Below are 26916 nucleotides of genomic sequence, written 5' to 3'. Positions count from 1 at the left end.
AGCCCCAGGCTGCCCCTGAAACCCTCCCAAACCAGACACGAGGTCACAGCAGCCCTCACTTCACAGCCAGAGACACTGGACTTTGTTTTCGTGCTAAAACATCTCTCCCTCCGGTTATAAAAATAATAATTGCGTAACAGGATAGCAGCAGCTTCTGGCTGCATGGATTACACTGGGAACACACAAAACTTTGCAAGAATGAAAACAGGATTTGAACAGCTCCATTGTGGGGGTGTGCTGCTGCTGGCACCCCTGTTTGTCACCCATCTGCTGCAGGAACACAGCCTGGGGCAGCCCAGCTGGCAAGGAGCCTGAAGGGCAGGAAACTTGTCCCCTGAAGCAGCCACTCTCCACCTCCACAACCCTCAGCCCAGTTTAGGTGCTTGCCAGAAGAGAGAATTGTTGCTGGCACCAGGGATTAGAGGAGTTTCAGGATTGGTGGACAGGGTTCAGGCAGCAAAGGACAAAAGTACATTTTAGGACACATGGATGTGGCATTAAGATAATATAAATATATGCTGGTTTCTCTCAATTCTCATGGGCATCACAAATTGCACACAAGTCTGCCTCACCTGTGCACTTTAAGAGCAGCACTACCTGAAAAGCCTCCATAAGAGGACACTGTGGTAGCAAAAGATGAAGCTGCGTGTTCTGTCTCACAGCCCAGTTTCTGTCTGATGACATGTAAATCCATTCCGGATCTAATAAGGAAATGTAACTCAAGATTTACAGAGTTTATAATTTTTGGAACAAATTTTTCCTGGGGTTAACACATCAAATAAATGTCATTAAATATTTCTATAGCACCAGCATTTATGCACTAAAGCCTTGCCGTTGTGCCAGCCAGCACATGCACTTCGAGATTAATGCCATTTCTTCCCCAATGTGTGCCCTGTCACCAGCTGCAGCACCACAGATGAGCCCAAGCAGAAAGCCCAGCCTTGCAGCAGACCCACTGCCATTCACACCCATGGCTGCCACAGCAGATCTTTTCCAAGCCAGCTGCAAGTTTCCATCCTTGCTATGGGCCAGTCTGCAAGAGGAGGAGTCCTCAGGGTTGGGCAGCCTCCAGATTCCTCCAGTTTTCCACGCTGGCTCCTGCAGCCACCCCGTGAAGCCATTACACCATCCCCAGCTGCGCTATTGGCAGGCAGGTCTTGCTGGGGTTTTGCACCCAGGCAAGCACTGCCTGCCCCTCCTGCCTTTATCACATCAGGATGCTCATGAGGAAACTTTTGCGGGGTAAAAGGAGCTGCAGGGGAGGACTGGGAGCCCAAGCAGCTGACAGGACCTACAGAGGTCTGCACTGGCCAGTGGTCAGGCACAGGAGAGAAGCTGAGTCCCAGAGGATTTTTGGGAGGAGCTGCTGGCAGCTGGGACAGCTGGACACACACAAACCCTGCCTGTCCAGCTTCTCCCACTGCACAGGGCACAACAGCCCCTTTCAGGCTCTGGGAAGGAAAGGTCAGGGAGCTGCTTTTGTGTGCAAGCCCCATCCTCCCCACCACACAAGGACCAAGCACGTCCCTGAGGGGCTCCACAGAGCAGAGGGAAAGCAGGGTCACCATCACCCCAGCCCAGGCTCCTGCAGCACCCCTGTGCTGGGCTGTTTCCTTGCAAGTCACGCACTTGGCTCCACAGCCTCAGACTCGGAGAGAGGGGCCAGCAGAAGGGAGGCAGCACAGCCTGTTTTCCCTCTGCACAGCCAAGGAATTTCTTTTGTGCTGAGCAGGGTTTGGCACATTCCAGCAGAGCAGCTCCCGCAGCGCGGGCCGTGCCGAGCCAGCCGTGGCACCGCCGGGACAGGAGCTGTCCTGGCACGGGCAGAGTGCCCCCGGCACAGGCAGAGCCAGGACAGGGAGGTGGCCACAGGGATTTAGAGGGCTGGGCCGTGATCAGAGGAGTCTGGCAGAACGTGGTGCATGTGCAGAGCAGCTCTGGGTATGATCGCAGTGACTGACCCATCCAGCACAGCACTGATGCATCCAGGACACAACAGAGGCTGGGGCTTCTGGAGACCCCAAACCAGCTTATTCTTCAAAAAAAAAAAAACCATACAGAAAGTCATATCCCTGGCATTTTTCACGTGGAGTAACTTGGCAAACTCCATGATGTTTGGCACTGCTGGGAGCTCTACTATGGCCTGATGCATGTTGATGTTCTTACTCCAATCAGCCAGTGTGTGCTCCAGGAGAGCATTACCTGCAGGACAGGGATGGTCCATGCTCACACATTCATCTTCCCCAGGGGCTGAAAACAGCAGGGCTGTGCTGCTGAAAGGCTGCAAGGGGAGGGAGCTCTGCAGCTGAACCCTCTCCAGAGCCAGAAGCTTCTGGCATGGCATGGGGCAGTGAGATGGGAGCTCTGCACTGAGCAGTGTCTGTCTCTCCTGCAAATCCTCCTCCCACACCAAGCCAGCCCTGTGACTCGGAGCAGACTTCAGACAGAGACACAGTGGCCAACAGGGAAAAGGAGGGGTGAAAATAAAAATGAAAATAGAAATGTTCCATCATCCTTGCAGTGCTGTTACTGTGCTCCAGTGGGTTCAGACCATGGACACGAGGCAACCCAGTGTGAGCCAGCTGTGAGAGGCCACAGCAAGCACACAGCCAGACACAATGTCCACGCTGGGACAGAGACATTCTCAAACCCACACTCCAAGGGGAAGCAGGGGGAGGGAGCTGAGGAGGGGGGGCGGAAGTAATTAATGCAAATTCCTAGTTTAGGTAAACACATCTAGAGAAAGGCTCGCTCTGGCACGAGGAATTAATATCCTGTTAAACCAGTTGAAAAGGTCACCAGTAAACAAGAGACACTCCCAGCACTCCCTCGTGCCAGGGCTGATAGGACACCAAGACAAACGGCTGAGAGCAGGGAGCAGGGACGCTGCAGCATCCGCCTGCCAGCCTGCAGCTGCAGCCAGCTCGTGTTCTCTGCAGCCACTCTCCCTCCACAGCACTCCTGCACTAACAGCAGCGCCCTGGGCCTTGGGAAAGCTGCTTTGCTGCCTTCACACAGCCCCAGGGAGGACTGGCCAGCACACAGAAGCAGCCAGGGGTGTTGGGCTAATGTCAGGTTGGTCAAGGTCACAGCCCTGCTGGGGATCCCTGACTCCAGGCTGGGGATCATTTAGAGAGCAGGTTGTGTGAATTAAGAGATAAGAAAGGAGATGTACACTGGGTCCATCAGTATGGGGCCCACCTGTCCTGGGGAGTGCACCCTTGGCACATTCCTGTGCTGCTGCTGGCAGACATTCCAGCACAAGGCCTTTAAAAGGACATGCTGGGACTGACTGGAAGTCTCCAGGTGATGCTCCAACAGCAATTGAGAAAAAAGGATAGAATAAAATTACTCAGGACACAGCATTCAACTTCATTTTCAATGGAAAACCCGAAGCACAGAGGAGCTGCTGGCAACTCATCTCTGCAGGCACAGAAGTGGAACTCAGACTGCAGAGGTGTGAAGAAAAGGTGAGAGCTGCCAAGAGAACAGCGAGGAGGAGCACCAGGGCTGAGACAGCCTTGGGTCAAAATGCACTGAGAGTGAGCCACAGAGCACATGTGGAGCTCTGCACCCTGGGGCCTGGGCCACCTTCTAAGAGTGCTGAGCCTCTGGGGTGCTTTCTTTTCCACCCCACCAGGGAAACTCAGCTTCTTTCCAGGAGATCCAGGAACAGAAACCACCAGGGCTGCATGCATTTCCCAAGGCCCACAAGGCTATTCTATTGAGGAGAATAGCAAGATAGCTGTATTGCACAGAGAAGCTGCTTAGTCCAGAGAGACTTCAGCTGCATTTGTCTCAATCCACATGGAGGACTTTATACAGTGCTCAAAATGCCATTTTCCGGTGTCCAGCCCCAAGATAAGCCTGGCTGTTAAGTCGTGTGTGAAATGGAACTGCTGGAACAGTGTGTTTCTCACAAGTGCTGGTGGGTCTAAGCACAAGAAAGGACAGAATGCCCCAATGGAGCTTGGGTACATGTGGGTTCTCTCTTAAAGACAGAAAAATCCAGTTTTCCTTCCTGGACACACCTGGGCTGCACTGCACAGAGAGCGCTTACAGCAGGGCAGGATCCCTCAGCAGGTGCTGGGTAGAACAGGCATGGCCTGATTGAGAAGGTGTTACCCCTTGTCCTCAATAGACTGAGGAATGCTGTTCTCTACAAACACCCAGTGATTGCAGCCCTGCTATCTCCTGCCTAAGCCCGGGAGGGGAAAGACAGCCCAGCTCCCTGGCACGGCATGCCACGTGTTTCCACAGAATGCACTGGCATGGGATCAGGCTCCCAGGAAACCCCACTAAACACAAGGACTGCAAGGGACTGCAAGGCAGGGGCTTACCCAGCAGAGCCTGGAAGAGTTCACTTTGGAAGATGTGCGAAACTTTTCCAATGGAAGCTTTTAACTCCTGCTCCTCCGGGGACCGCAGGGTGCTTTGGTATCTGGTCAGAATTTCCACTGCCCGTTCAGTGTCTGCAGAGATGACACAGGAGTAACAAGGCATTAACATTTTGGGATGCTATAGGAAGGCTCGAGTGCAGCCTGGGATAATGCCTCAAGCTACCTTCCAGTCTGGATTTTAAAAAGTCAGACAGCCACAAAAGCAGCCTTCCTTACACACACCTGGGAAAGCTAACTCTGCTGAGAGCCACTGAGGGCCCACAGCAGAGACCTGGGCAGGAGGAGAGGCAGTTCTGCCACCAACCCTGAAAATCAGGGGCTAAAATCAGATTAACTCTGAACCCTGTGGCACTGAGCAGGCTGAACACCTCTGCCACCTCCCAGGCACAGAAGCTGTTGAGGAGCTGGACACATTCTGGTTGCACAGGGCTATGAATACTACTGCAGGAGCTGCAGCCTCCCACATAGGGCCAGATGGCTGCAGCAAAGCTGAGCGTAGGCCCATTCACGTAGCACAAACAGCTCAGCTACAGGAGTGGCAAAACTTGGGTTGCTACAGGGTGAAGCACAAGAAGCAGCAAGCAGCCGTGGGGCAGCAGGAGACAAGTGGGACAGGAACACGATGCCTTGGGGTCAGAAGAGATGCTGGTGAGGAAGGGAGCTGGAGCTAGAGGCTGCCATGAAGCAACATTTTGGTTAATGACTGGGCTAGACAAAGCTATGAGAAAACCCTGGACCTAAAATAGTGGAGCTGTGATCTCCCTGCCTGGACACCTCCACACTTCTCTGGGCAGACAGCCAGAGCTGCCAGTGCAGCCTCGACCTCAGATGTGACCCATGCCTCAGGCAGGTGGTGAGCTCCTGCGGACCTTCAGACCATCCCTGCCCCATCAGTGGATGTTTCCCTTTGTCACCCAGGCAGACTGCAGACAAAGAGTGTCTGTGTGGGAAGGCAGGGAAGCTGTCCCGCCACTGCTGGAGACTCATCTTTTAAACCAGGAACTCATGCAGAAAGGATGACCCTGCTCATCACAGGGCTCTCGAGAATTCAGGTCATCAGACAAGGGGGCCTGTGTCTGCTCGGGTACGTGCCACCTGGTGTCCCAGCTCATCCAGCCTTCCAGCTTCTCCCTGGCTGAAAGGGAAAGGGAAAGGGGGTCCTCCTGCCTGTGCCACCAGCCCACACTGACTCATCGTGGGAGCAGAACAGGGAAAGGAGTCTGGGGAAGCATGAACAACTTTGACTTGGAGCTGGGCTCCAGAATTGCTCCAGGAAAAGTAGGGACTCCCCTGAGCTTTATGGCAATCCTAACCCCGTGCTATTACCTAGAGCTTCCTTTTCTGCAAGATTAAACAGTGGCTTCAGACACTGCCCAGCACACCATGAGCAAGGCTGAGATGTCACTGCCTGGTCATTCCTGACCTTATCAGCACAACTAAAGAAGCTCATGGAGAGCTGGGGCCACCACACCAGGATACAAAGATTGTGAACCTGGTGTAAACTTCTCACCACAGCCCAGGCTGTGCAGCAAGAGTGGCAGGCACCGCGCTGACCCCTGTGCTGCTGGCCACCCGTGCAGGGTGATAGCTGTAGCAGGACACTGCTGGCCACCCGTACCGGGTGACAGCTGTAGCAGGACACTGCTGGCCACCCATAGCGGGTAACAGCCACCTGCAGCAGGGCACTGCTGCCTCCCGATCTGGGCAAGTGCTGTGCACCCAGCGTGACAGGGAGACCACAGGACCCTTCCTACAGCTCCCATTTCTTGGTGACCAGGGCCCATCTCCACGTGCCTCAAGGCGCATGCAATCCCACGTACAGGAAGCCCCTTCTGGCAGAGCCCAAACCCCCATGGCCGCTCTCCTTCCTCCCCGCAGCACGCAAGGGATCTGCAAGCAGAGCATCCCACGGCCACCCACTCTGAGCCACGGCAGCACAACGTGTCCACAGCCCGGGCAGGGCGTGGAGCGAGAGCGCCCAGTCCTGGGGTGTTAACCCCAGGCTCGCACGGCCGCCCGTGGAGGGGAGCGAGGGCGGGAGGTGCCCGGCAGGACGCGGAGCACCGGGCGCGGTCCCAGCGCGGGTCCCGGCGGGGCAGACACTTGTTGAGCGCGGGGCCGCGGTGCCCGGCGCGGCGGGCAGGGCCGGGCAGGGCGCTCCTTACCTTCCCGGCGGATCATCGCTCCGCCGTGGCCGACGGCCGCTCCGCTCCGTGCCAGCCCGCGAGCGGCCGAGCCGCCGCCCGCCCCACCCTGCCCCGCCCCGCCCGGGCCGGCCGGAGCCGCCCCCCGGCCGCGGGCACCGCCTCCGGGAGCGCCCCGCCACCGCTACCGGCGCTCCGAGCCCCGGGCACCGCCTCCGGGAGCGCCCCGCCACCGCTACCGCCGCTCCGAGCCCCGGGCACCGCCTCCGGGAGCGCCCCGCCACCGGCGCTCCGAGCCCCGGGCACCGCCTCCGGGAGCGCCCCGCCACCGGCGCTCCGAGCCCCGGGCACCGCCTCCGGGAGCGCCCCGCTACCGGCGCTCCGAGCCCCGGGCACCGCCTCCGGGAGCGCCCCGCTACCGGCGCTCCGAGCCCCGGGCACCGCCTCCGGGAGCGCCCCGCCACCGGCGCTCCGAGCCCCGGGCACCGCCTCCGGGAGCGCCCCGCAACCGCCACCGCCGCTCCGAGCCAGCCGGGCCAGGCTCGGCCTGCGCCCCGGGAGCCGCGCCCCGCCCGGCCTCCCCTCGCTGCCCGCTGCCGAGGGCCCGGCCGGTTCCCCGCGCCGGCGGTGCGTGGCACGGAGCGCCGCGGAGCGAGCCCGCCCCGGGCCGGTACCGTCCGGGCTGCGCCGGCTCCTTCTCCGGGCCGGCAGCGCCGCCGGCAGGGGAAGGCGCGGAAGGGAGGACGCAGGCGTGCCCGCCGCACCCCTTCGGGCTCTGTCTGCCGCTCCTCTGCTTTATTGACATAAATAGACAGCAACAAGTCAAACTGACACGGTACCCTCTCCCTGTTCGAGGCCCTGCTGCAACGGGACCGATGCCGAGTCCCAGCGCTCCCTCTGCTGCCCTGGAGCAGCAGCAGGAGAGCGAGCGCGGTCCTGCCAGCCCCTGACACCCAGCACCCCCAGCCCTGCTCCTTCTCTTCCCCGAGCAACAGGCACGAACTGCTGCACGGAGTGCCAGAACCCTGTCCCGTGAAGATGAAGCCAGCAGCAGTAGGGACGGGATTTGTGTCCAGGAAGGGAGGGTGAAGAGCTTGGCTTTCCCTTTGTCTTTTGAAAAGCCACTCCACATTCTCCTTCCTGAAATTCCTCAAGCCATGGGACAGGGCAGCCCCCAGGGGAACAGCCCTTAAACCAGGTGTCCCATCCCTGGCTGCAGAGGTGCTGACAACAGGAGAGACAGCCCTTCCCCTGCACCAAACAGCCACCCAAATCCCCGCTCCTGTCCAAACCCCAAGGGAGAGGTCTCAGCTCCAGCACTGCTGGATAAATATTCTGCCCTTAGGCCACCCCTGCAAAGCTTTAGTTCCTCGCTGCCAGTGGGCAATGAGAACTCAGTTTCAAGTCTTTTCAGCTGAGGGCAGCTGTGCACCATGAAAGGAGCCAGGAAGGCCACGGTGGAAGGGAGGCTCGGAGGAAAGGAGCCTCGAAGCTGGCCTGCGGAGCGCTCCCCGCCTGAGCCGTGCAGGGCTCTGGCTGCCCTTCCCCACAGCTGACACAGGCGTCACTCTTGCATCAGGCTGTTGATCTTTGTGAGCAGCACATCCGTCTCAGACGCTGAGGAAACAGAGAAATAGCATTTATTGTGGGCAGCCACCATCCCGCAGCGACAGGCGGAGCAGCCTGAAAAGCAGGTTTGAGGATATTCTGGAAATGTGGGATTCCCTAGTGCTGTCCCACAGGGCTGCTTGTTAGGGGCAGGACAGGAGGAACTCCCTGGGCCGGGATTCCCTTCCCTCCCCCAGCCTTCCCAAACCACTCCGTCACGTTTGGCTGGGGAAAGCTGCCTGCCTGTCAGGGAGAGTCCCAGAGGCAGAGCCCGGCTCCAGGGGAGGGAAGCTCCCGTTCCGTGCGCACTCACCCGCTGGCCGTCTCCTGCGGGAACATTTCCTAGGAGATGGAACAGGATCCATGTTAGCATGCAAGTCTGGTCCCACCGTGCCCTCCCCTGAGCTGCCAGCTGGAGGCCCCGCAGTCCCCGAGGGAGCTGCTCTCAGTGCCTGCAGCACTGGGGAAAAGGACAGGAGCCCCAGCCTCAGCCCACCGAGCCCTGGGGTGCACAGTGGGTTAACAAGTGTGAACTAAAGCATCCAGCAGCTTGAGGCAGGGCCAGAGCAGACTTCTAGCTGCAGCTTGGAGGTGAAAGTTGCCCCTACACACTTGTGTCTTACTTAGCCAGACAGAAGAGCACCCGCCAGGATCTGAGCCCATAGAGGAGCGGCAGCAGGTTTGGGTCAGCACCAGCCACCCAGGGCACACTACAGCCTCCCCCAACAGAGCAGCCTCGGGAGAGGGAAAGGGATCAAACCTACTTCATCAGGACGAAGGCCCAGATGATGATCAGTAAGGAAACACAGTCCACAACGATCCAGATCATGAAGTATGTGCTGCTGGGCTGCAAGGCAACGAGACAAGCCATTGAACACCATCTAGGGGTGGTGTGCCATGGCACAGCCCTGTGTGCCTGCTGTGCTACCAGTCCATTCTACAGGGTGGCATGCTCCCATGCCAGTACAGCAGTGAGCAAAAGCCACCCTCCAGGCAACTGCACAGGACCCACAAGTGCCTGGGACACAGGGCTGTGGGGCAGGGTGAAGGATTCAGGGGTCCCTTACCAGCAGCCAGATCGGGTGTTCCATCTCCTTCAGCACCTGGCAGGCGTTGGTGGTGACAGAGCTCACCCCTGAGCACCACAGCACGGAGAAGAGCCAGGGCTGGTTCACCACGTACAGGTTGACAGAGATGTTGTCCTGGCGGTACTGCCTGTGTGGGGACAGCCGTGGTCAGAGCAGCAGGCAGCAGGGTGCCACCACACTGGGAAATGATCCAGCATTTGCAGCCACATGGAGCAACTGTGTGGAGATCCAGATTTGCTGGCAGGGCAGAGCACTGCAGCCAGCTCCATCCTCTGCACCAGCCCTGCCTGAGAGGGACACTTGTTCACAAGGCACACTCCCTGCTCTTCCCAGAAGCACACCAGTACTCAGCACCCTCACCTCTGCTGGCCCCTGGGACAGTCCCCAGACCCCCACAGCTCCCAGGTACTTGGACAAAGCGCTCTCACCTGATCTCCTCAGAGCTCATGTCCTGGTAGGGCAGATTGACGTGCAGCACTGGCTCCTTCTCATTCTCGACTCTCTTCCGGCCATAGACGTGCTGGACACCTGGGGCCTGCTGTTTGACATCTTCCCTGAAGCCATCTGGAAGCCAGAGGACCTAGGAAACAGCCAGAGAGCACGTGCAGAGGAGAGGTGCTCCAGAGAGTTTGTTCTCTTCCAATATTCCCTCACAGGTCCAGGCTCACATGGCCTGCTTAGACAGCTGCTTCCTGCCCCATCTCCACACTCAGCCCTGCCATAAGGATCTCAGCCAGGACAGTCTCCTAAGAGCTTGCCCCAGCCAAGAAACAAGCACAGGTCCCACTGAAGGGAGAAAGCAGTTCCAGCCAAGGAAACCTGCAACAGTTAAGTCCTTTCTGGGTCTTTGAATGGCTCAAGAAGTGAATCCATTTATCCCCAGCTCGGCAGCAAGAATGCACCTCGGATCACCACTATAGTACAAGTCTTTTCTCTGTCCCCTCCTGATCTGCATTCCCAAAAGGCCAAGCAACGTGATTTGAGTGCTGATTTGTCCCCAGAGGGCAGCACATATCCTGTGCTGCAAGGGTTGGAGGAAGCACAGGAGGGTGCAGCAGGAGTCCCAGAGCTGCAGGGAGAGGTGAGGTGGAGTGTGGGGAGGCGAAAGCCTAGCATTGTACTCCTGTTCGTGCTGGCAGTGTTGGTCTCCTCCCTGGCCTGAGTCATTGTTTACACACCAGGGTGGCCAGTGCTGGGAAACCAAAGTACTTGGAGGGGTCTGAAGCTGTAGGCATTAAACTCTAATTATTGGTAACTTCTCCCACACGTGGGCAGGGCTGCCCAGCAGGGATCACATATGGGGTGTATGGGGTGTCAGGGAGGGTCAGTGTGGCTGGCAGGGCACCTCCCACCACGGCAGGGGTGTGACAGCAGGGCCTGGCAGGGGCGGGTGGTGACCAGCTCACCTGCTGCAGAGGGATGCCTGACTGTAAAATCACTCCCAGGGTGACATTGACAAAGTTCTGGTAGTCACTGTGGTTCTCAGGCCGAAGGTCAAACATGATGGAGAGGTTGCTGTGCTTGGCTGCCTCTAGAGCCTGTTCCAGGGACGGGATCCTCTGTTCAGCTGCCTCCTGGCGATCACCAGGAGAAAGATTCTGCACAGTGGGGAATGGCCTCCGCTGCAAGGGTGAGAGAGGGCAGTCACACCACCTGCCAGCTTCCACATCCCAAACTGGTGCCTGGGGGACTCTGTTTCCTACACTGGCCTCTCCATGTGCTTTCCAGTGCAGACAGGCACAGGGAACCTCCCTATCCATGGGCACCTGTACCCTTCTCCCCACTAACAACAGAATTCAAGCAGCCCCAGGACCTGTAGGCATTCAAAGCTGCTCAGCAGTAGTTAGTCACCTTTTGGGAAGAGCCTGGCCACAGCTGCCTTCAAGCCCAGGCAGGCTGTGCAGCTCAGAGCAAATATGAGACATCCCCTCTGAAAGCAGCCTCCTCCATGACTCAGCTGAGGAGTCAGAACAAACCTCAGCTTGGGGCATAACTGCACCCAAGGGATTTGTGCATGCTTCTGCACCCTGTCCAGGTGTCTGCTAGGACCAGGAAAGGTTCTGGAGCCCCAGGGCAGGGCTAATGCTTCACCCAAGAATGCACCCATTCCTCACCAGCCACCCCAAGGACATTCCTGACCTCCAGAAACCAGCTGCCAGCATCCAGCTGCTGCAGGTCTGTCCAGTTGAAGGCAGTGCTGTTCAGGGCAGCCCTCTCAGGGAACACAGCCTGCACGTTGGTGGTCCTGGTGAGCTCCTCATCATGCATGAGGAATGGGACCCCGTCAGCACTGGCAAAGAGCACAGAGGAAAGCCATGTGTTGTAAGCTGTTTGTCTCCTATCCCTGCCCTGGCATTTCTACCCCCTCCCAGCCACCTGCCAGAGTAACCCCCCCACCCTTATTCTACTTGTGGCCCTTTACACAAAAATGTGCACCTAGAGACCAAGCCACCAACCCAGTAGTTCCTTGCTCTTTGAAACAGCTGTCCCAATTACAGGATTGCATGAGATGAACTGGAGCCAGGGTCTGTTTTCCAAGCAGTACCCCTCCCCTGATGGAGCCTCCCTCCCCAGAAGGCAATCTGCATGGGGAAGACAGAAACCCAGTACCTCTCCCAGATCATTGGGACACCAAGCTGGAGCCTGTCCCATACTGGGAAGGTGGGAGTGTCAGAGCCCTTTGAACAGGGCTGCCTGCAAATGCAGGCTGTAGCAGTCCTCCAGGTGTCTTCCAGAATGCCCCCTGTGGGAGGTGACATCCCAGGATACACAGCCCCTTCCTCCCCCTGAGCCCCTTTACCTCACCATGACGTCTGTCTCAAAGACTTGCACATCACAGTCCACTGCCTTGCGCAGTGACATGAGGGTGTTCTCAGGGGCCAGCTGGAAAAGGGAACGGTGTTAGTGCAGGGAGCATGGGCAGGATGGGGCAGGGACAGGCACTCATCCTGCCTGGATGCACCCAGCAGCTTGGCTGGGCTCTAGGGCAGCCACAATGAGCCTGGGGTGACCTGGGTGTGATGGGGGGTGGAAAAGGACTGGGGGTAGACAGGCAGAGCCTGCCTCATCCCTGCTCCCCAGCCCACACTACACAGCCAGGCTTTCTGCTGGGACTTGCACGCTCCTGGTCCAGCAGTGCTCAGGGAGCAGCTCTGTCCTGCAGCTGCTGCACCCCCTCCTCACCCTGTGTTCATTCAAACTCCAAGTCTGGCTGCTGGGGGGATACCACTGTTCTAGGCTGGCCAGAGCTTGTCCAGGCTGTGGCCACCGGGATCTGTGCCTCACAGCCAGGCACAGCCTGGCTTTTCCTAGGGGAGCAGCCTGCCCCTCCACCCTGAGCACTGCCAGGGTGCTGGTCACTCACCATGGGTGCTCCTCGATGGCCAACTAGGGCTGGCTTGGGGGGCAGCTGGTTCTCCTCCATGATGCAAGGGGAGGTGATTCCCAGGGGAGCCAGGTAGAGTGCAATCATTGCTGCACAGTACACAAGCAGCACAAACACCCTGAGACCTGCAGGCACAGACAGAAGTTTTGAGGTACAGAGGAAGTATTTTGCAGGTCACTAGGAATAAGCCAAGGCTGCTTCACCTGGCATTAACCTGTCATTGCCTTAGGTCAAACACTGCACCCTCATCCTCAGGAACACTGTGGATTTATCCCTGGCCCAACTCAGCACTTCTGCAGCACTCTGCCACTTGCAGCCCTCCTTCAGCTGCAAAGCAGGGAGGGCTGAAGTTGCAACAAGGGCTGCTCTTGAGAAACCACCAAGAGCAGGCATTACTGCCACACTGGAGACCTGTTCCCACTACTGCACTGCTCCCTGAGCACCACTCTGCCACCAGTGCTGCCCAGCTGGGTGGCAGGACCCAGGGCACAGCCAAGGGGACAATTGAGAGCTCAGAGGGGTTACCTGTGCTGCGGGTGCGGTAGATGAAGCTGGCCAGGGGCCAGGCAAGGAGCGTCATTCCCCCCACAGCTCCGATGTGCAGGAAGGGACCGGTGGCCTGGAGAGGCAAAAAACACAGGGTGTCAGCCAGCACCAGTGCCTGTCCCCAAAATACACACGTCCCAATGCCAGGGGTCTGCCCCTGCACCCAGTACTGGTGGAAGACCCACAGTGCTGGGAGGGAGGACAGAACACACTTCCTGCTCTGGTCTAGCCACCATTCATCAGTCTGGTGGCAGCTGCTCCAGGCAGGACTGCAGGGGCAGAAAGAGCACCTTGCCTGGCCAGGCAGCAGAAGTCAAGGGCAAGGAATTCACCCCCAGTGCACCCAGCCATGCTGGGGAGTTCAGTCAGCACCTTTGAGCTCAAGGCCACAGGTCAGGCTCTGGGTACAGCAGGGGAGTCCCTGCTATGGAGGTGACTCACCTGCAGGGAGATCCATGCACTTTTCCACTCCTCTGCCCACTTTATTCCCAGCCCTGTGAAGGCTGCAGCCACCACCAGGGCAGTCAGGATCAGCAGTACCTGTGGGGCACACACAGGGCAGTTAGGGGAGCACACAGCATCTTGCAGGCCAGGTAGAATCCTCCTCATCCCTTCCTTATGAACCCCTCCCAGCCCTGATACCCATTTCCCCATCTGGGTTTGCAGCTGAGCTCTGTGCTCCATGCTCTGAGCACTGGGAATATTCCCATCCCAGAGACATGTGGCTGAGGAACTGGCAGCTGCAGCCCTGTCAGCAGGGACACACAGCCAATGCATGGGGTCACAGCAGCCATGCACAGCCCCAGCAGGCTGGTCCAGCTTCTGAAGGTGCAAGGGCAGCCAGGGCAGGCACCATCTCCCTGCACCTCCAGTGTCTCACCTTGTGCACCCAGTGTAGCTTCAAGGGCTGGCCACAGAGCTGCAAGCACAGAGCGAGGACCTGCAAGGGCAAGGAGCTGTCAGACTGGGCTGTGCCCCACACCTCAGCCCTCACAGGGCACTGGACTCAGCCACAAGAGCTCGGGCACCCTGCACAAGCAGGGGCTCTGCCCGTGCTCAGGCTGAGCCGCCCCAGATGCCGCAGCTCCTCCCAGCTCAGGGCTGTGCTCAGCACAGCCCCATTCCCACAGCTCAGGGCAGCCTGTGCCCAGCACAGCCCCATTCCCACAGCTCAGGGCAGCCCCATTCCCCCAGCTCAGGGCAGCCTGTGCCCAGCACAGCCCCATTCCCCCAGCTCAGGGCAGCCTGTGCTCAGCACAGCCCCATTCCCACAGCTAAGGGTTGTGCTCAGCACAGCCCCATTCCCACAGCTCAGGGTTGTGCTCAGCACAGTCCCATTCCCCCAGCTCAGGGCAGCCTGTGCCCAGCACAGCCCCATTCCCCCAGCCCAGCAGGGTCAGGAGGGCTCACCAGCAGCGCAGATGAGTAGCTGATCAGCACAGCTGTAGCTATGAGCAGCACCAGGGACCAGTCTAGCCACAGCTTCTTCTGCCTGAAGATGAATCTGCCAGCAAAGGGGAAGGTCAGAGGGGCAGGGGTGACGTGGGGAACAAGGCTCTGTGTGGATCCTACTCACTCGTTGAAGTTGTGGAAATCATTGAGGATGATGATAGAGAAGTAGAGCCACACCAGGGTGAAGAGGAAGACGCAGAAGAGGAAAAGGAACCAGCTGCAGTCATACTGAAAGTAGAGATGAGAGTTATACACGTACCCTCAGGGCTCCTAGCCCCCAGGCAGTGCTGAGACCCCTGGTATCACCCAGCCAGCAGCAGGGAGCACAGGGGGTCCCAGCAGGAATGGCCAGGGCTCAGGCACTGAGCTGCCATGGAGAGAGACCAGAGCTACCCTGGCTGCCTCTTTTGGCTGGACCCACACTACAGAAAGATGGATCAGCATGTCCTACAACAAACAAAATCTGCCTTGGCCAGGGTGGGGACGATGGCCCCTGTGACAAGACTGCCTCCTTTCCCATGCAGCACTCCATGGGAACAGGCTGGGACTTTGGACACAAGAAGGGGAGGGGAGCCAGGTCCCATTCCCTTCTAGCTGCACGACCTGTGAGCAGGGCAGAGAGCAGGGCAGGGCCTCAGAACCGCCCTTGCAGTGGCGAGTCTGCAGGCTGGGTCCAGCTGCACTGCCCACAGCCACGGGTGCCACGTGTGTGCGGGAGGTGAGGGGTGCCACAGGTGCCAGAGGGACACCCAGCAACCCGGACTTATTTGTACATTGCAGGCAAGACAGGACAAGCCGCAGCAGAGCCACACCCATGGGAGTCGGAGACCTCAGAGGATCCCAGGGCCCGGCCACTCCCAGGTTACAAATTGCTGGGGACACCCTCCCGGTGGGGCCACACCCAGCCCAGGAACTGTGTCTCCCACGTGCCTGGCCAGGTGCCCGGGACCGGCCTGCCAGCCCAGCCCCGGGGCTCTGCTCTGCCCCAGGCACGTGCAAGCCCCACTGCCAATGCTGCTCTACCCCTCCTGTCACCCAGCAGGAGCACAGCCCACCCTCCCTGCTCCAGGCCAGGGCAGTTCCTGGACAGTGAGGGTGCCAGCTAGCACCCTAACTTTCCTGGGGCTGCGCCCTGGGAAGTAGGAGCAGCAGCAAGAGGTCAGCAGCTCAGTGTTTGGGGCTGAGCATCCCAGCCAGAGCCCTTCCCCGCCCCTGCCAGCACTCTGAGACTCCCACAAAGGGGCCGGCAAGCCCCAGCTCAGCATCACTCAGGTATCACCTTGGTGGTTCTCAGGCCCTTCCTCTTCTCCTTCTTGGCAGTGATCCACTGGCAGCTGTAGGGGCAGAGCAGGCAGGTGGCACAGGTGGAGCAGCAGCCAGGGGGGTCTGCCATAGCAGCAGACTGTGCCAGAGCCAAGGTCAGGTGTCCTGTGGGGGATACAGCGTGTTGGCACAGAGCTCCCAGCACACTGCCCCCATCCCGTGGGGATGCAGCACTGAGGCATTTTGTGTCCAGGTACCCTGGCAGGTGGCCCAGAGTGCTGGGACACAGTGGGGCCGCTGGTTGTGTCCCCAGACAAGGCATGGTGCCAGGGGAAGCAGCAGCTCAGGGTGCAGCCCAACCTGTTCAGCAGGCTGTGCTAGGACCCTTCACTCAACAAGCTGGAACAAGCCTGGAGCTGGCAGGGAGCAGGGCCTGGGCTCAGCACTGCCTGGGAGCCAGGACCACTGTGCAGGCTCCAGGGGCAAGCAGCCTAGCCAGCCAGCGTGACAGCACCACTGCACCCAGGCTTCCCCACCTGCAAGGACTGTCCAGTGCCATGCCATGGCCTGGGAAGTTCCTGTTCTGATCCCTAAGTGCAGGTCCTTGCTGCTGCAGCACCATCCTGGCAGCCCCTGAGCTCAACCCGCATACCAAGGAATGCCCAGTGTGGCTGGAGGAGCTCAGCTAAGCAGGCACTGGATGGCCTTGGTCCAAGTGCTTGTGGGGAACCCATTTCTACAGTCACAGAGATCCAGGCTGAGGGCAGGGCCACCACTGAGTTCCCAAGGCTGGCAAGGGAACAGAGCCAGGATGCTTTGCTGTGATCCCCAGATTTCTGGTGCTTGGCTAGAGGAAGCAGGGAGCCCAAAACAAGATCTTCCTCAATCCATCCAGAGAAATCCCATCTTTACTATTGCTTGTGCTGCTGTGGAGCTGCTCCTCCTCACCCCAACCTCCCCAACAGGCCAGGCTCACTGTGCAACACTATCACCCTGCAGATTAAGCCCGGCTCTCATTTCACTGTGACCACTGAGCCAGGCATGAGAGCCAGCTGACCACATCCTCCCAGCCACATCCTCTCCAGTGCTGGAGTGCCTCTCAGAGCTGTGTCCCATTCCAGGCTGGGCTGTGGAGAGAGGGAGCAGAGCTAGCCCAGCTCCCCCCTGGGCCAGCCAGCCAGACCAGAGCTCTGCCGTGCCCAGCCTGGTCTGCCCCTGGAACAGGGCAGCACCCCAGGGCATCACCTTGCTCCTAAATACCCCCCCATGGGGGGCTCCAGGGCGCAGAGCCTGCCCCAGCACCCACACAGAGCACAGGGTCACACACAGGCAGGCAGCATCCCGAGAGCAGGACTCCATCCCTGGCCAGGCAGCTTCTGCAGGCTGGGGCATGTCTGGGGGCTGCCATCAGCAGGTCCAGCCAGCCAAGGCACAGAGATAAGCAGCAAAACCGAGCCCCACATCTGCTGCCTCCTCCAACTTCCAGGCACCAGACCAGCAGCTGTGACCTGCTCAGTGATGGCACTGAGGGAGTCAGCCTTAACACAAGGGATGCCATGGGCCATACCTCTGCTGTCACCAGAAGCAGAGTCACCACTTCCACCAGTGGGCTCAGCCAGCCTTCCCTTGGAGTCACCCTGTCCCCTGTCACTGCTCACATGGGCAGGGCACTGGTGTCAGCAGCTGCTGGCAGGCTCCCACGCAGGGTACATAGTACAGGAGGAGTGGCTGTGGGTACCAGCTGCAGCTCAGCTGCTCCAAGGGACTGCTGCTGCCAAGATTGGAGCTTGGCAGAGAGTGGCACAGGACTGGTCACAAATCTGCCCCAGTGGTGATGTTGGGAGGGTTTGGAGGGGAAATGCCACCCTGTTCTCCAGCTCAGAGTGCAACTGCAGCAGCAGCAGCATCAGTGGTTGTGGCAGGGCACACATCCCAGACAGAGCAGGGATAGGCACACAACAGACCCTGCTCAGCTTCTGCTCTGGCTCCAGTGGGAGAGCAGGAGTGGGAGCTGGGGCTCCATCATGGCTGGAAGCACCCTCCTTCAGCTCGCACCAAACAACCCCCACTGCACACTCAGCCCTTGTGTGCGAGGCACAGGGAATCTGAAGGGCTGACAAACCCATTGCCACAGCCACCGACACGGCACCGTGTGCTGGTAGCCTCACAAGCACCTCCGTGCTGGCACAGGACAACCTGGTGGCGATACGCAGATCAATATCCCCTTGTCCTGGAGGAGCGAGCTGAGCCAGCCCAGGCTGTGTGCCATCGGGCAGGGCAGCAGGAGCTGGTGCCCAACCCTGGGCTCCTTTTCCTGGTAGGACGGAGGACAGAACACGGGCTCAGCATAGGGCACAGGGTGACCCCAAAACAGCAATAGCAGCACAGCCTGGCCCAGATCCCCCACTCTCAGTCTCATACCCGGGCAGCCATTCCAGTGCGCTCCCCATTCCTGCTCTCCAGAGCGTGGGAACAACACGGGCATCCCTCTTCCTTCCCCCTCACCTTCCCAGGACCATCACCCCCTCCCCGTGCCGCCTGCCAGCCCAGGGCAGCATGCCCAGGGCCGGGGCAGCCCCAAGTACCTGCTCCCCGCGGATGTCGCGCTGCCGCAGCCGGGCCAGGTGAGCGCGGGGCTGGGCTCTGCCGGGCCCATGCGTGCCAGCACTCGGCTCCGCTGCTGCGCTCACACCCTGCAGGGTGTGCCCGGCCCGGCAGGTCCGCACAGGCCGGCAGAGGCGGGCAGACTGCGAGCGGAGCCGTGAGGACCGGGGGGCCGGGCTGGGGTCAGGGCGGGCCCCGAGCAGAGGGGGAAGAGGCCCCGGGGCCGTCACGCGTCGCGGCGCGGAGGAGTTTGCAGGCAGGCCACGTCCAGGCAGAGCCGGGCTCCGGGGAGAGCTCCCGGGAGATGGAGGCAGAGCTTCGTGCATCGCCGCGCCTTTGAGACGGGGGCTGCGGGAGCCCCTCGGACAAAAGGGGACTTTTCTCTTCCCGGCAGAGGAAGCCTGAACGGACACAGCCCAGGTCACCGCGGCTGGCCCGCCGGACACACCGGGGCATGCTTTGAAGGCAGAAGCACAGAAGTAAAAGTGCTTTTCTTGCCTTGAGCCGAGAGAAATGCTTCCGAATGACTGCATCTGAACTTTGCTAAAGCAGCAGATGAAAAGAGGCTCCAGACAGGCCTGATGCCAGCTGAAGATGGATGGGCTGATGCCTTCCATCTTCCCCCTCCCTCCCTGTGGCACAGCATAGCTGTGTCCCCCATCCTCTGCTCCAGGTCTCTGCTCCAAGTGAACCAGGATGCACGATGGGCACTCAGACTTTTCTGCGTCACTGAATTGATCCGTCATTGCCTGTGATCTCAGGGGACCCCTCTGATCTTCTGCCACTTGCAGAGGACCTGAGAAAGCTGATTTACAGGGAGGTGATGGCATTCAGCAGTGACATAGCAACAGCCAATTTAGGCAGAAGCCTCAGTGCTCAGCCCTCAGCTGATCCTGTTCCACACTACTGTTAACAGCTCCGGCACAACTCCTTGGGCAGCTCCATGGAATGTGCTGATTAAGGCCTTATCAGTGGAGGGTCTGGGGCACCGCAGGAGGGCTTGCACAGGAACACCCATTGCTCGGCACCCAAAGGAGTAAGCTGAAAGCATTGCAGTGGCCAGAAATATCCCCCAGACAAGCCAGCAGCCCTGCACACACAGATTTTGTCAGTTAGCAGCTTGGCAGTGAGGTTCACCTCTTGCATCCATGTGTTCTGCTGACTCTGACACAGATCAGCCGCATGGCTACACGAAGAGCAAAGCTGTGGGCACGAGCTGTCCCAGCAGACCTGCGCCCCAGGAAAGTCCCTGGGATGCAGACAGCCCATTTTATGGGGGAGAAGGTTGGCTGTCAGGGATTGGATTGCAGGTTTTGAGGACAGGAATTAGTGAGCAATGAAGTGAGGTCAAGGATCACTCAAGCCAAGAAACACCTTAGGCAGCATGTAGGGGAAAACCGAGAGTAAATAAAGAGACCAAGGAAGTACTGGAGGAGGGGAGGTTGATGCAGAGCTCCAGGAGATCAAAAAGTTGTGGATCTTAGTGGAGTGAGGCAAAGTTTATGGAAGAGGCACCACGGGCAGACAGAACAGCGGGACAGGCGGGGGCGTCCGTCTGACCGTGCCAGGCTGGAGCGCGTTTCTCGGGGGAGCCGAGCCGCTCCCACCCGATGCTGCCGAGGGAGCCCCGGCCCCGGGCACCGCCGGGTGCGCCTGCAGCGCCACCTTTGCCCACACGAGGGCGGCAGCGCGGCCCCTCCCGCCCGGCACGGGGCTGAGGGGACGGGAGAGGCGCCGGGGCCGAGCGGAACCGTGTCCTGATCCCCCACGGGACGCAGCCCTGCTGGGCCCGGGCAGCCGCCTCGCAGCGCTGCCTGTAAGGGCAGGAGCCATGCTGGCTGCTGACACAGCCGCGCGGGCACTGCCGCTGCCTGGCCGCCAGACGGCGACCTCGGCCCGCGCTGCTGCTGCGGGAGTGCCTGAGGATCGGCCTGTGCAAAAGGGCAGAGCCGAGCCGGGGCTGTGACCCAAAGGACAGGGCTTGGCCCGGTGCCGTGACACAAAGGGCAGTGCTGTGCCCAGGGCTGTGACCCAAAGGACAGGGCTGAGCCCGGTGCCGTGACACAAAGGGCAGTGCTGTGCCCAGGGCTGTGACCCAAAGGACAGGGCTTGGCCCGGTGCCGTGACACAAAGGGCAGTGCTGTGCCCAGGGCTGTGACCCAAAGGACAGGGCTGAGCCCGGTGCCGTGACACAAAGGGCAGTGCTGTGCCCAGGGCTGTGACCCAAAGGACAGGGCTTGGCCCGGTGCCGTGACACAAAGGGCAGTGCTGTGCCCAGGGCTGTGACCCAAAGGACAGGGCTGAGCCCAGAGGTGTGTCCCAAAGGACAGGGCTGAGCCGCCTGGGGGTGTGACCCAAAGGACAGGGCTGCGACCCCAAGGACCAGGCTGATCCCAGGGATACCATGCAAAGGACAGGGCTGAACCAGGGCTGCGATCCTATGGATAGAACTGAGTTTATGGGTGTGACCCAAAGGACAGGGCTGAGCCAGGTGTGTCCCAAAGGACAGGGCTGTGACCCAAAGGGCAGAGCCCGGTGTGTGATCCAAAGGACAGGGCTGTACCCACGACTGTGACCCAAAGGACAGGGCTGTGCCCAGGGATACCACCCGAAGGACAGGGCTGAACTGGGGGTGTGATCCTATGGATAGAACTGAGTCTATGGGTGTGACCCAAAGGACAGGGCTGAGCCCACAGGTGTGACCCAAAGGACAGGCTGAGCCTGAGGGTGTGACCCAAAGGACAGGGCTGTGACCCAAAGGGCAGAGCCCGGTGTGTGATCCAAAGGACAGGGCTGAGCCCACAGGTGTGACCCAAAGGACAGGGCTGTGACCCAAAGGACAGGCTGAGCCTGGGGATACCACCCGAAGGACAGGGCTGAGCCCAGGGGTGTGACCCAAAGGACAAGGCCAAGCTTATGGGTGTGACCCAGAGGACAAGGCTGAGCCCAAGGATGCCACCCAAAGGACAGGGCTGAACTGGGGGTGTGATCCTATGGACAGAACTGAGTTTATGGGTGTGACGCAAAGGATAGGGCTGAGCCCAGGGATGCCACCCAAAGCACAGAGCCAAGCTCAGATTTGATACTCAGAGGACAGAGCTCAGCTCAGGGCCATGACACCAAACCCAGCAGACTGACATAAACACAGGCATCATCAACATCCCTGCCAGCTAAGACTGATCTCCAGGAGCCAAGTCACAGATGAACAGTTAAAGCTAACAACCAGAGTGTATAATCAAGCTGGTTTAGCTCTACCTGTCTCACTACAAAGTCAGAGGCATCAGAATTAGTTGGGAAAAAGACAGAAAATTATGTTCCTGTCGACACAGTTGGATGAGCTCAGGTACAACATCAAGTGTTGCATTGATGTAAATAGAGTTTGTGTCCTGCCTTCATTTGAGAAAGTTCATCTGTGAGTGTTCTTTTAGATTACTGATAAAAGCAAACTGATAAAAGCACAGAGAGGAATGGTCTAAATAAGCAGAGAAAGTTATGTTGGTGTACTACAGTGCAGATGAAGTTATCTCCCTAGACTCTAAACTTGGTGGGTAGAACAGGTATTTTCAGCACATGTGAGTGACTTAACAGCTTCCTGTTTGTCCACTGAACTGGTCACAAACTAGTTATTTCAGGAAAAAAAGGCAAGCGATTATTTCAGTTACTTCTGTTTTTCGCTATACTGCACACAGTCTATAATAAATATTCCTTTTAAAGATGAACTGTTTTAGGGAATGTTTTCCTTTCACATAATCTCCTATAGGACTCAGGACCAGGAATAAAAGGAGAAGGCAATACAGGTTTGTGTAACATTATTTCACACTCTTTCACCTTGTACTTGTAAGAGACAACAGAACCTCAGTTTCACCATTTCTCTGCTTTTAACGCTTAAAAAGCCAGTGACACAGACTGTGCTTCCACCTCAGCCAGTAGCAGACCTACATAAACTGATAGACCAAAGCAATGATCTCCATCATTAACCTAAAGTCAATCTGCAGTAATATAGATTTTGCTACATATTAAAGCTGTCCTGCATAGGCACATTTAGAAATTAAGTTGTTTGAAAGAACTAATCACACAATGAACTGCCTGCTTAAGGGGAGGGTGTATGATCATGGCAGTAGTGTCAATTTTTTTCCTAAAGGCCAGAAGCTTTCAAAGAATTAAAGTCTGTGGTGAGCAAGCTTTGAATCAGATTTTTTTCCCTCCAGAAGTGGGCTTAGTTAAGGAGCTCAGGAATGCAGATTGTGAGAGTATTATTCATCTTGAGGAAAAAACCTCTGTGGATGACTGTACTTATTTCAGCTCTTATCACAGAGTTTGCATGATACAAGGCAGATCACTTGACCCACACTTTTCATGGGTGGTCCTTAAAGGTTTAATTTCCTGTGTACTTGAAAACAGCATGGAGCAGATTTTCAGGAGTGCTAATCACTAACTGTTGTAATTGAGATGAGCGATAGGAGCCCTGAGGATCAAATGCTAAGGAGTGTTAAGAGTTCAAGCCACAGGGTGACAGCAGATCTCAGCTTGGGCACTGCACCAGTGCTGTGTTTAGCCCCACTGTTTTGGTAGGAATCCAACACCTCTCGAGGGTTTATGGAGATTTAGTAAGGTAAACACAAGACCACAGCAGATCATAGAATGGCCTGAGTTGGAAGTGACCTTAAAGACCATCCAGTCCCAACCCTCCTGCCAGGGGCAGGGACACCTTCCACCAGAGCAGGTTGCTCAGGGCCCTACCTAACCTGACAAGTTCTTCCAGGGATGGGGCAGCCACAGCTTCTCTGGGCAACCTGCCAGTGTCTCACTGCCCTCACAGTGGAGAAATTCTTCCTGACATCTAATCTAAACCTGCTGTCTTCAGTCTGAAGCCATTCACCCTGGTCCAGGCACTCCAGGATCTTGTGAAAAGCCCCTCTCCATGTTTCTTGTGGGCTCCCTTCAGGTACTGGAAAGCCACAATAAAGTCACCTAGATGGCTTCTTTTCTCTAGGCTGAACAATCCCAGTTCTCTCAGCCTCTCCTCCTAGGAGAGGTGTTCCATCCCTCTAATCAACTTGGTGGCCTCCTCCTCCAGCAGCTCCATGTCCTTCCTGTGCTGGGGAGCCCAGAGCTGGAGGCAGCACTGCAGGTGGGGTCTGACCAGAGTGGAGCAGAGGGGCAGAATCCCCTCCCTTGACCTGCTGGTCCTGCTGCTTTTTGGGCAGCCCAGGACACTCTTGGCTTTCTGGGCTGAGAGTGCACATGGCTGGGTCCTGTCCAGCCTCTCAACCCCCAGTCCTTCTTGTCAGGATAAGCAACAGTTAAAACGTTCAGTAAATTTTATACTACAAAATATAGTTCAGAAATAATTTTTAGGCAGTGCCGCGTCACATCTAAAGAGAAAAAATAATTCAAACAGGTAACTCCTGCTTTCATTAAAAGAAAAAAAAACAGTTATCAGATTCTGATAGTTAGATCTTGTAACACATGCCATGTGTCATTCATGATTTCAAGGACCAAAATATTTAGTTTGGTTCACATGCAGCTCTTTTTTTTTTGGAACTTGAAACTAGTTTAGAATTTGAAGATGTTTGTCAACTGTCATTTCCTAATTGCCTTATTGCATACTTAACTGAAGTCACAGAATAACAAACTTGGCAAATCTTAAGTATTAAATTTAGGATGCAGCAGAAGGTATGCTCATAGCCTATACTCACATGCAATTTTGCATCTTAACTGCATAACTGTGTTTTGTGTAATCTATACAAAGGAAGTGAACTAATTTAATTATAGCACAAGTGTTTTTTCTAGTAAGTCCATTTCCTTTATATGGATAATTAACTTTACTGGAAGTTAAATTGTAGGCATAAATTACTGAATGTGGCAACACTGATATTCTGTAGATCTGGTTTCACCTGCTCTACATGGAAAAGCACTTGACTAGTGGTCTATGTTATTTTCTGATCAATATTTGTGGGTTTTTTTCCAGGAAAAAAATATAATATTTACTCTGTCAATAAAACCGTTTATGTGCCACTTAATGCCATTGCTCTACTACAAAAACATTTTTAGTTAGGGTTTTTAATGCTTGCTTACTTACTTTTAAGACATACCATTGTTTTTGCTCCGGGATAAGCCTTTACTGTGGAGTGTTTGCTCCTGCCACACATCTAATTTCTGCTCAGAGTTATAGTTACTGTAGAACAGCATTTTCCCCCCTTTCAGCATGTAAAAGCAGCTGCAAGATCACTGCCTTAGGTCATGCTGTGGAACACAAAATTGATTTGTTGCTTGAGCTGCCTTTCTCTCCTTATGGTTTCAGAAGCCTCCCATGAAGTCATTACCACTCCCTGATGTTACTGTGAAGCCACAAACTTTGTTACAGCATTCGAGGGGTCCCAGCAGCTGTCTGACAGAATAAAACCCTGCAGCAGCATTTATGTCAAAAATGAGCTGAAATCCTCGACAAAGAGTTCAGCTCTCAAGCTATAAGGAGGACGTGTCAGGATACAGCCCAAGCTGCAGAACACCTTAGTTATTTACTTTGCACTTAAGTATTGCACAGACCCTGGCTGAGGTCAGTCCTTGCCCAAGGAGTGTCCCTTCAGATCCTCTGTGAGCCTTGCCACTCATGGGACTCCATCCTCTCTGCAAATCCCGGCAGAGAGAACAAAGCCCTCTTGCACACTTATTTTACCATTGCTTGTTCTCAGCAAGCTCATTTGAGGGTGAGCAGCAGTTCTGTGAGTCACAATGTGCTGCAGTCATTAATACTCCCACTGTACTTGCAGTGCTACTGTGCTTTTCCTCTTAATACCCATAAGCTGTTGCTATTAGACAGCTTTGCAGAGCTATTAGAGCCTGTCCTGCAGCCTTTAGAGAAACAATTAATTATATTAGATGCTTCCATAAAAGCCAATTCCTCACACGTGTAGCTACCTTCGGTGCTTTATAGTAACTACAAAAACAACTAAAACTGAAAAAAAACTCCAGAAACAAGCACAAAAATAAGCCCTCTGAAAAAGAAAAGGCCCAGAGCAGTCCCACTTACCAGGCAGAAGCAACTCCGTGTTTCACACTCTGTGCAGTATGGAAGCAGCAGCTGTTTGCCATTGCCAAATTTATAGGAGCAGCCTCCAGAAGTGTGCTAAGGGTGGGTTTATATAAGGGCCCTGGCTAGGGAGTGGCTAGCAATGTGGTGGAGTTGTGGGGTTTGTATGTCCTTAGGTGGCTGGTGGTGTAGCTGTGTCATAGTGATGTTAATGTGTGTCTGTTGCTTAAAGAGAGGTAGCTTTTCTTTATAAAGCTAATATTTGAGGTCTAGAATACTTAGTTAAATGTTATTTATCTACTTTAAGTATAATTTCCTTGCTGGTTTTGTTTATGATTTATTGTCTTGTACCTCTTTAAGGCTGTTTCTAGCTGTAAGTACCTTTAGGTACAAGCTCTTCTGATTTGTTTAATATTGGTAAAATATTACAGTTCTTAAAGAAGAAAGGCTTTAGTACTGTCTAGCATGCATCTTCCCACTTAACAGTTACAGATATCTACTATGAGTTTTTGTAATTGCTCTCTTTTAGTTACTACCCTGTGAATTTTCTTCTGACCCTTTAACTAGTCCAAAGGGTTTATGTGGGGGATTTCTAGCTAGTGGTCTGCATTTGTATTATTTTTCTTTATATTTTCTCAGAGTTACTGTGTAATCAGTATCTCTGGGGCTTAGCTTTTGGCTGCCTGTGGTTTCCAATATGGAGTATTTATAGTCAAAGTACTTATTTTGAGGGGCAAAGGTGTCTGCTGAAGGGGCTTGTGCAGTTTTGAGGATAGCAATTTTCGAGTTTAACCTTTTATGGTTTGTATACTCTGAAAACTGCACTGCAAGAGATCCTTGCTGCTTTTTCAGGTGTAAAGGTTGACAGCATGGAGAGGCTTGGCATTGTGTCTGAGCTGTTCTGATGAGGAGTTACCACCAGAAAATACAGAAGAAAGCTGTTTTTTTTTTTTTTAGTAGCTGGTTTGCTAGAATCCCACCAGCTTGTTCCTATAAAGTTTTAATTAATGATTTGAAATAATGGTATAATAATAATATCATGCTTACAGATAGTTTTGCTTTTGAGTCAGTCAAAAAAAAACATCTGCCTATTCAGATGTTATTAAGACCAGTTAAATAGTAACTTTGGAGGTAGTGTACTTAAAACAGCATGGCTCTTTAGTCCTTTTTTCCCCCCAGCTTCATTATAATTCAAATTCATGCAGTTACAGCTTGTGCACTTAAAAATGTGCCAACTGCTTTCCCTCACAATGTAGCTTGTGACAAAATACCCTTTTATACTTTTTTTCCAAGTTGTTTTTGGGTTTTGCTCCAAAACCCAAGGAAATTTTTGATCCTGTGTCCAGAACAGAATGTATTTTGCATTGGGAAATAAAACCAGACTTGTAGTTCT

General features: G+C 55.9%; 2 protein-coding genes across 7 annotated transcripts in view; both read right to left on the bottom strand.

The window, feature by feature from the left end:
* The window catches only part of DLG3 (discs large MAGUK scaffold protein 3), an 80402-nt gene extending 73762 nt beyond the window's left edge, over positions 1–6640 (bottom strand). For 3 of the 4 annotated variants that reach the window (XM_058032859.1, XM_058032851.1, XM_058032852.1), the window contains exons 1-2: positions 6566–6640; positions 4341–4472 (exon numbers count right to left, since the gene is read on the bottom strand). In XM_058032859.1, the coding sequence (XP_057888842.1) occupies positions 4341–4472; positions 6566–6581 (148 nt within the window). In that variant the 5' untranslated portion in view covers positions 6582–6640. The remainder of the gene's footprint in view (positions 1–4340; positions 4473–6565) is intronic. The other variant, XM_058032854.1, reaches the window with a different exon arrangement.
* Positions 6641–7325: 685 nt separating this feature from the next.
* On the bottom strand, positions 7326–25595 carry GDPD2 (glycerophosphodiester phosphodiesterase domain containing 2). 3 transcript variants are annotated; one of them, XM_058032612.1, is made up of 16 exons: positions 18472–18623; positions 15903–16051; positions 14748–14851; positions 14582–14675; positions 14052–14111; positions 13613–13711; positions 13151–13244; positions 12605–12750; positions 12041–12123; positions 11380–11530; positions 10647–10862; positions 9669–9820; positions 9220–9367; positions 8917–8999; positions 8466–8494; positions 7326–8161 (listed from the first exon to the last, which is right to left on the bottom strand). In XM_058032612.1, the coding sequence occupies exons 2-16, from the start codon at positions 16014–16016 to the stop codon at positions 8109–8111; spliced, it is 1626 nt and encodes a 541-aa protein (XP_057888595.1). In that variant the 5' UTR covers positions 16017–16051; positions 18472–18623; the 3' UTR covers positions 7326–8108. The 3 variants fall into 3 exon arrangements, with proteins under 3 accessions (XP_057888595.1, XP_057888594.1, XP_057888593.1); XM_058032611.1 differs by lacking the exons at positions 7326–8161; positions 18472–18623 and adding an exon at positions 25524–25595 and having other exon boundaries at positions 8170–8494; XM_058032610.1 differs by lacking the exon at positions 7326–8161 and having other exon boundaries at positions 8170–8494.
* Between the last annotated feature and the right edge of the window lie 1321 nt (positions 25596–26916).

The sequence above is a fragment of the Melospiza georgiana genome, chromosome 12, assembly GCF_028018845.1.
Source record: "Melospiza georgiana isolate bMelGeo1 chromosome 12, bMelGeo1.pri, whole genome shotgun sequence".
In the NCBI taxonomy this organism is placed as follows: domain Eukaryota; kingdom Metazoa; phylum Chordata; class Aves; order Passeriformes; family Passerellidae; genus Melospiza; species Melospiza georgiana.
This window is presented reverse-complemented; position numbering and strand designations above follow the sequence as displayed.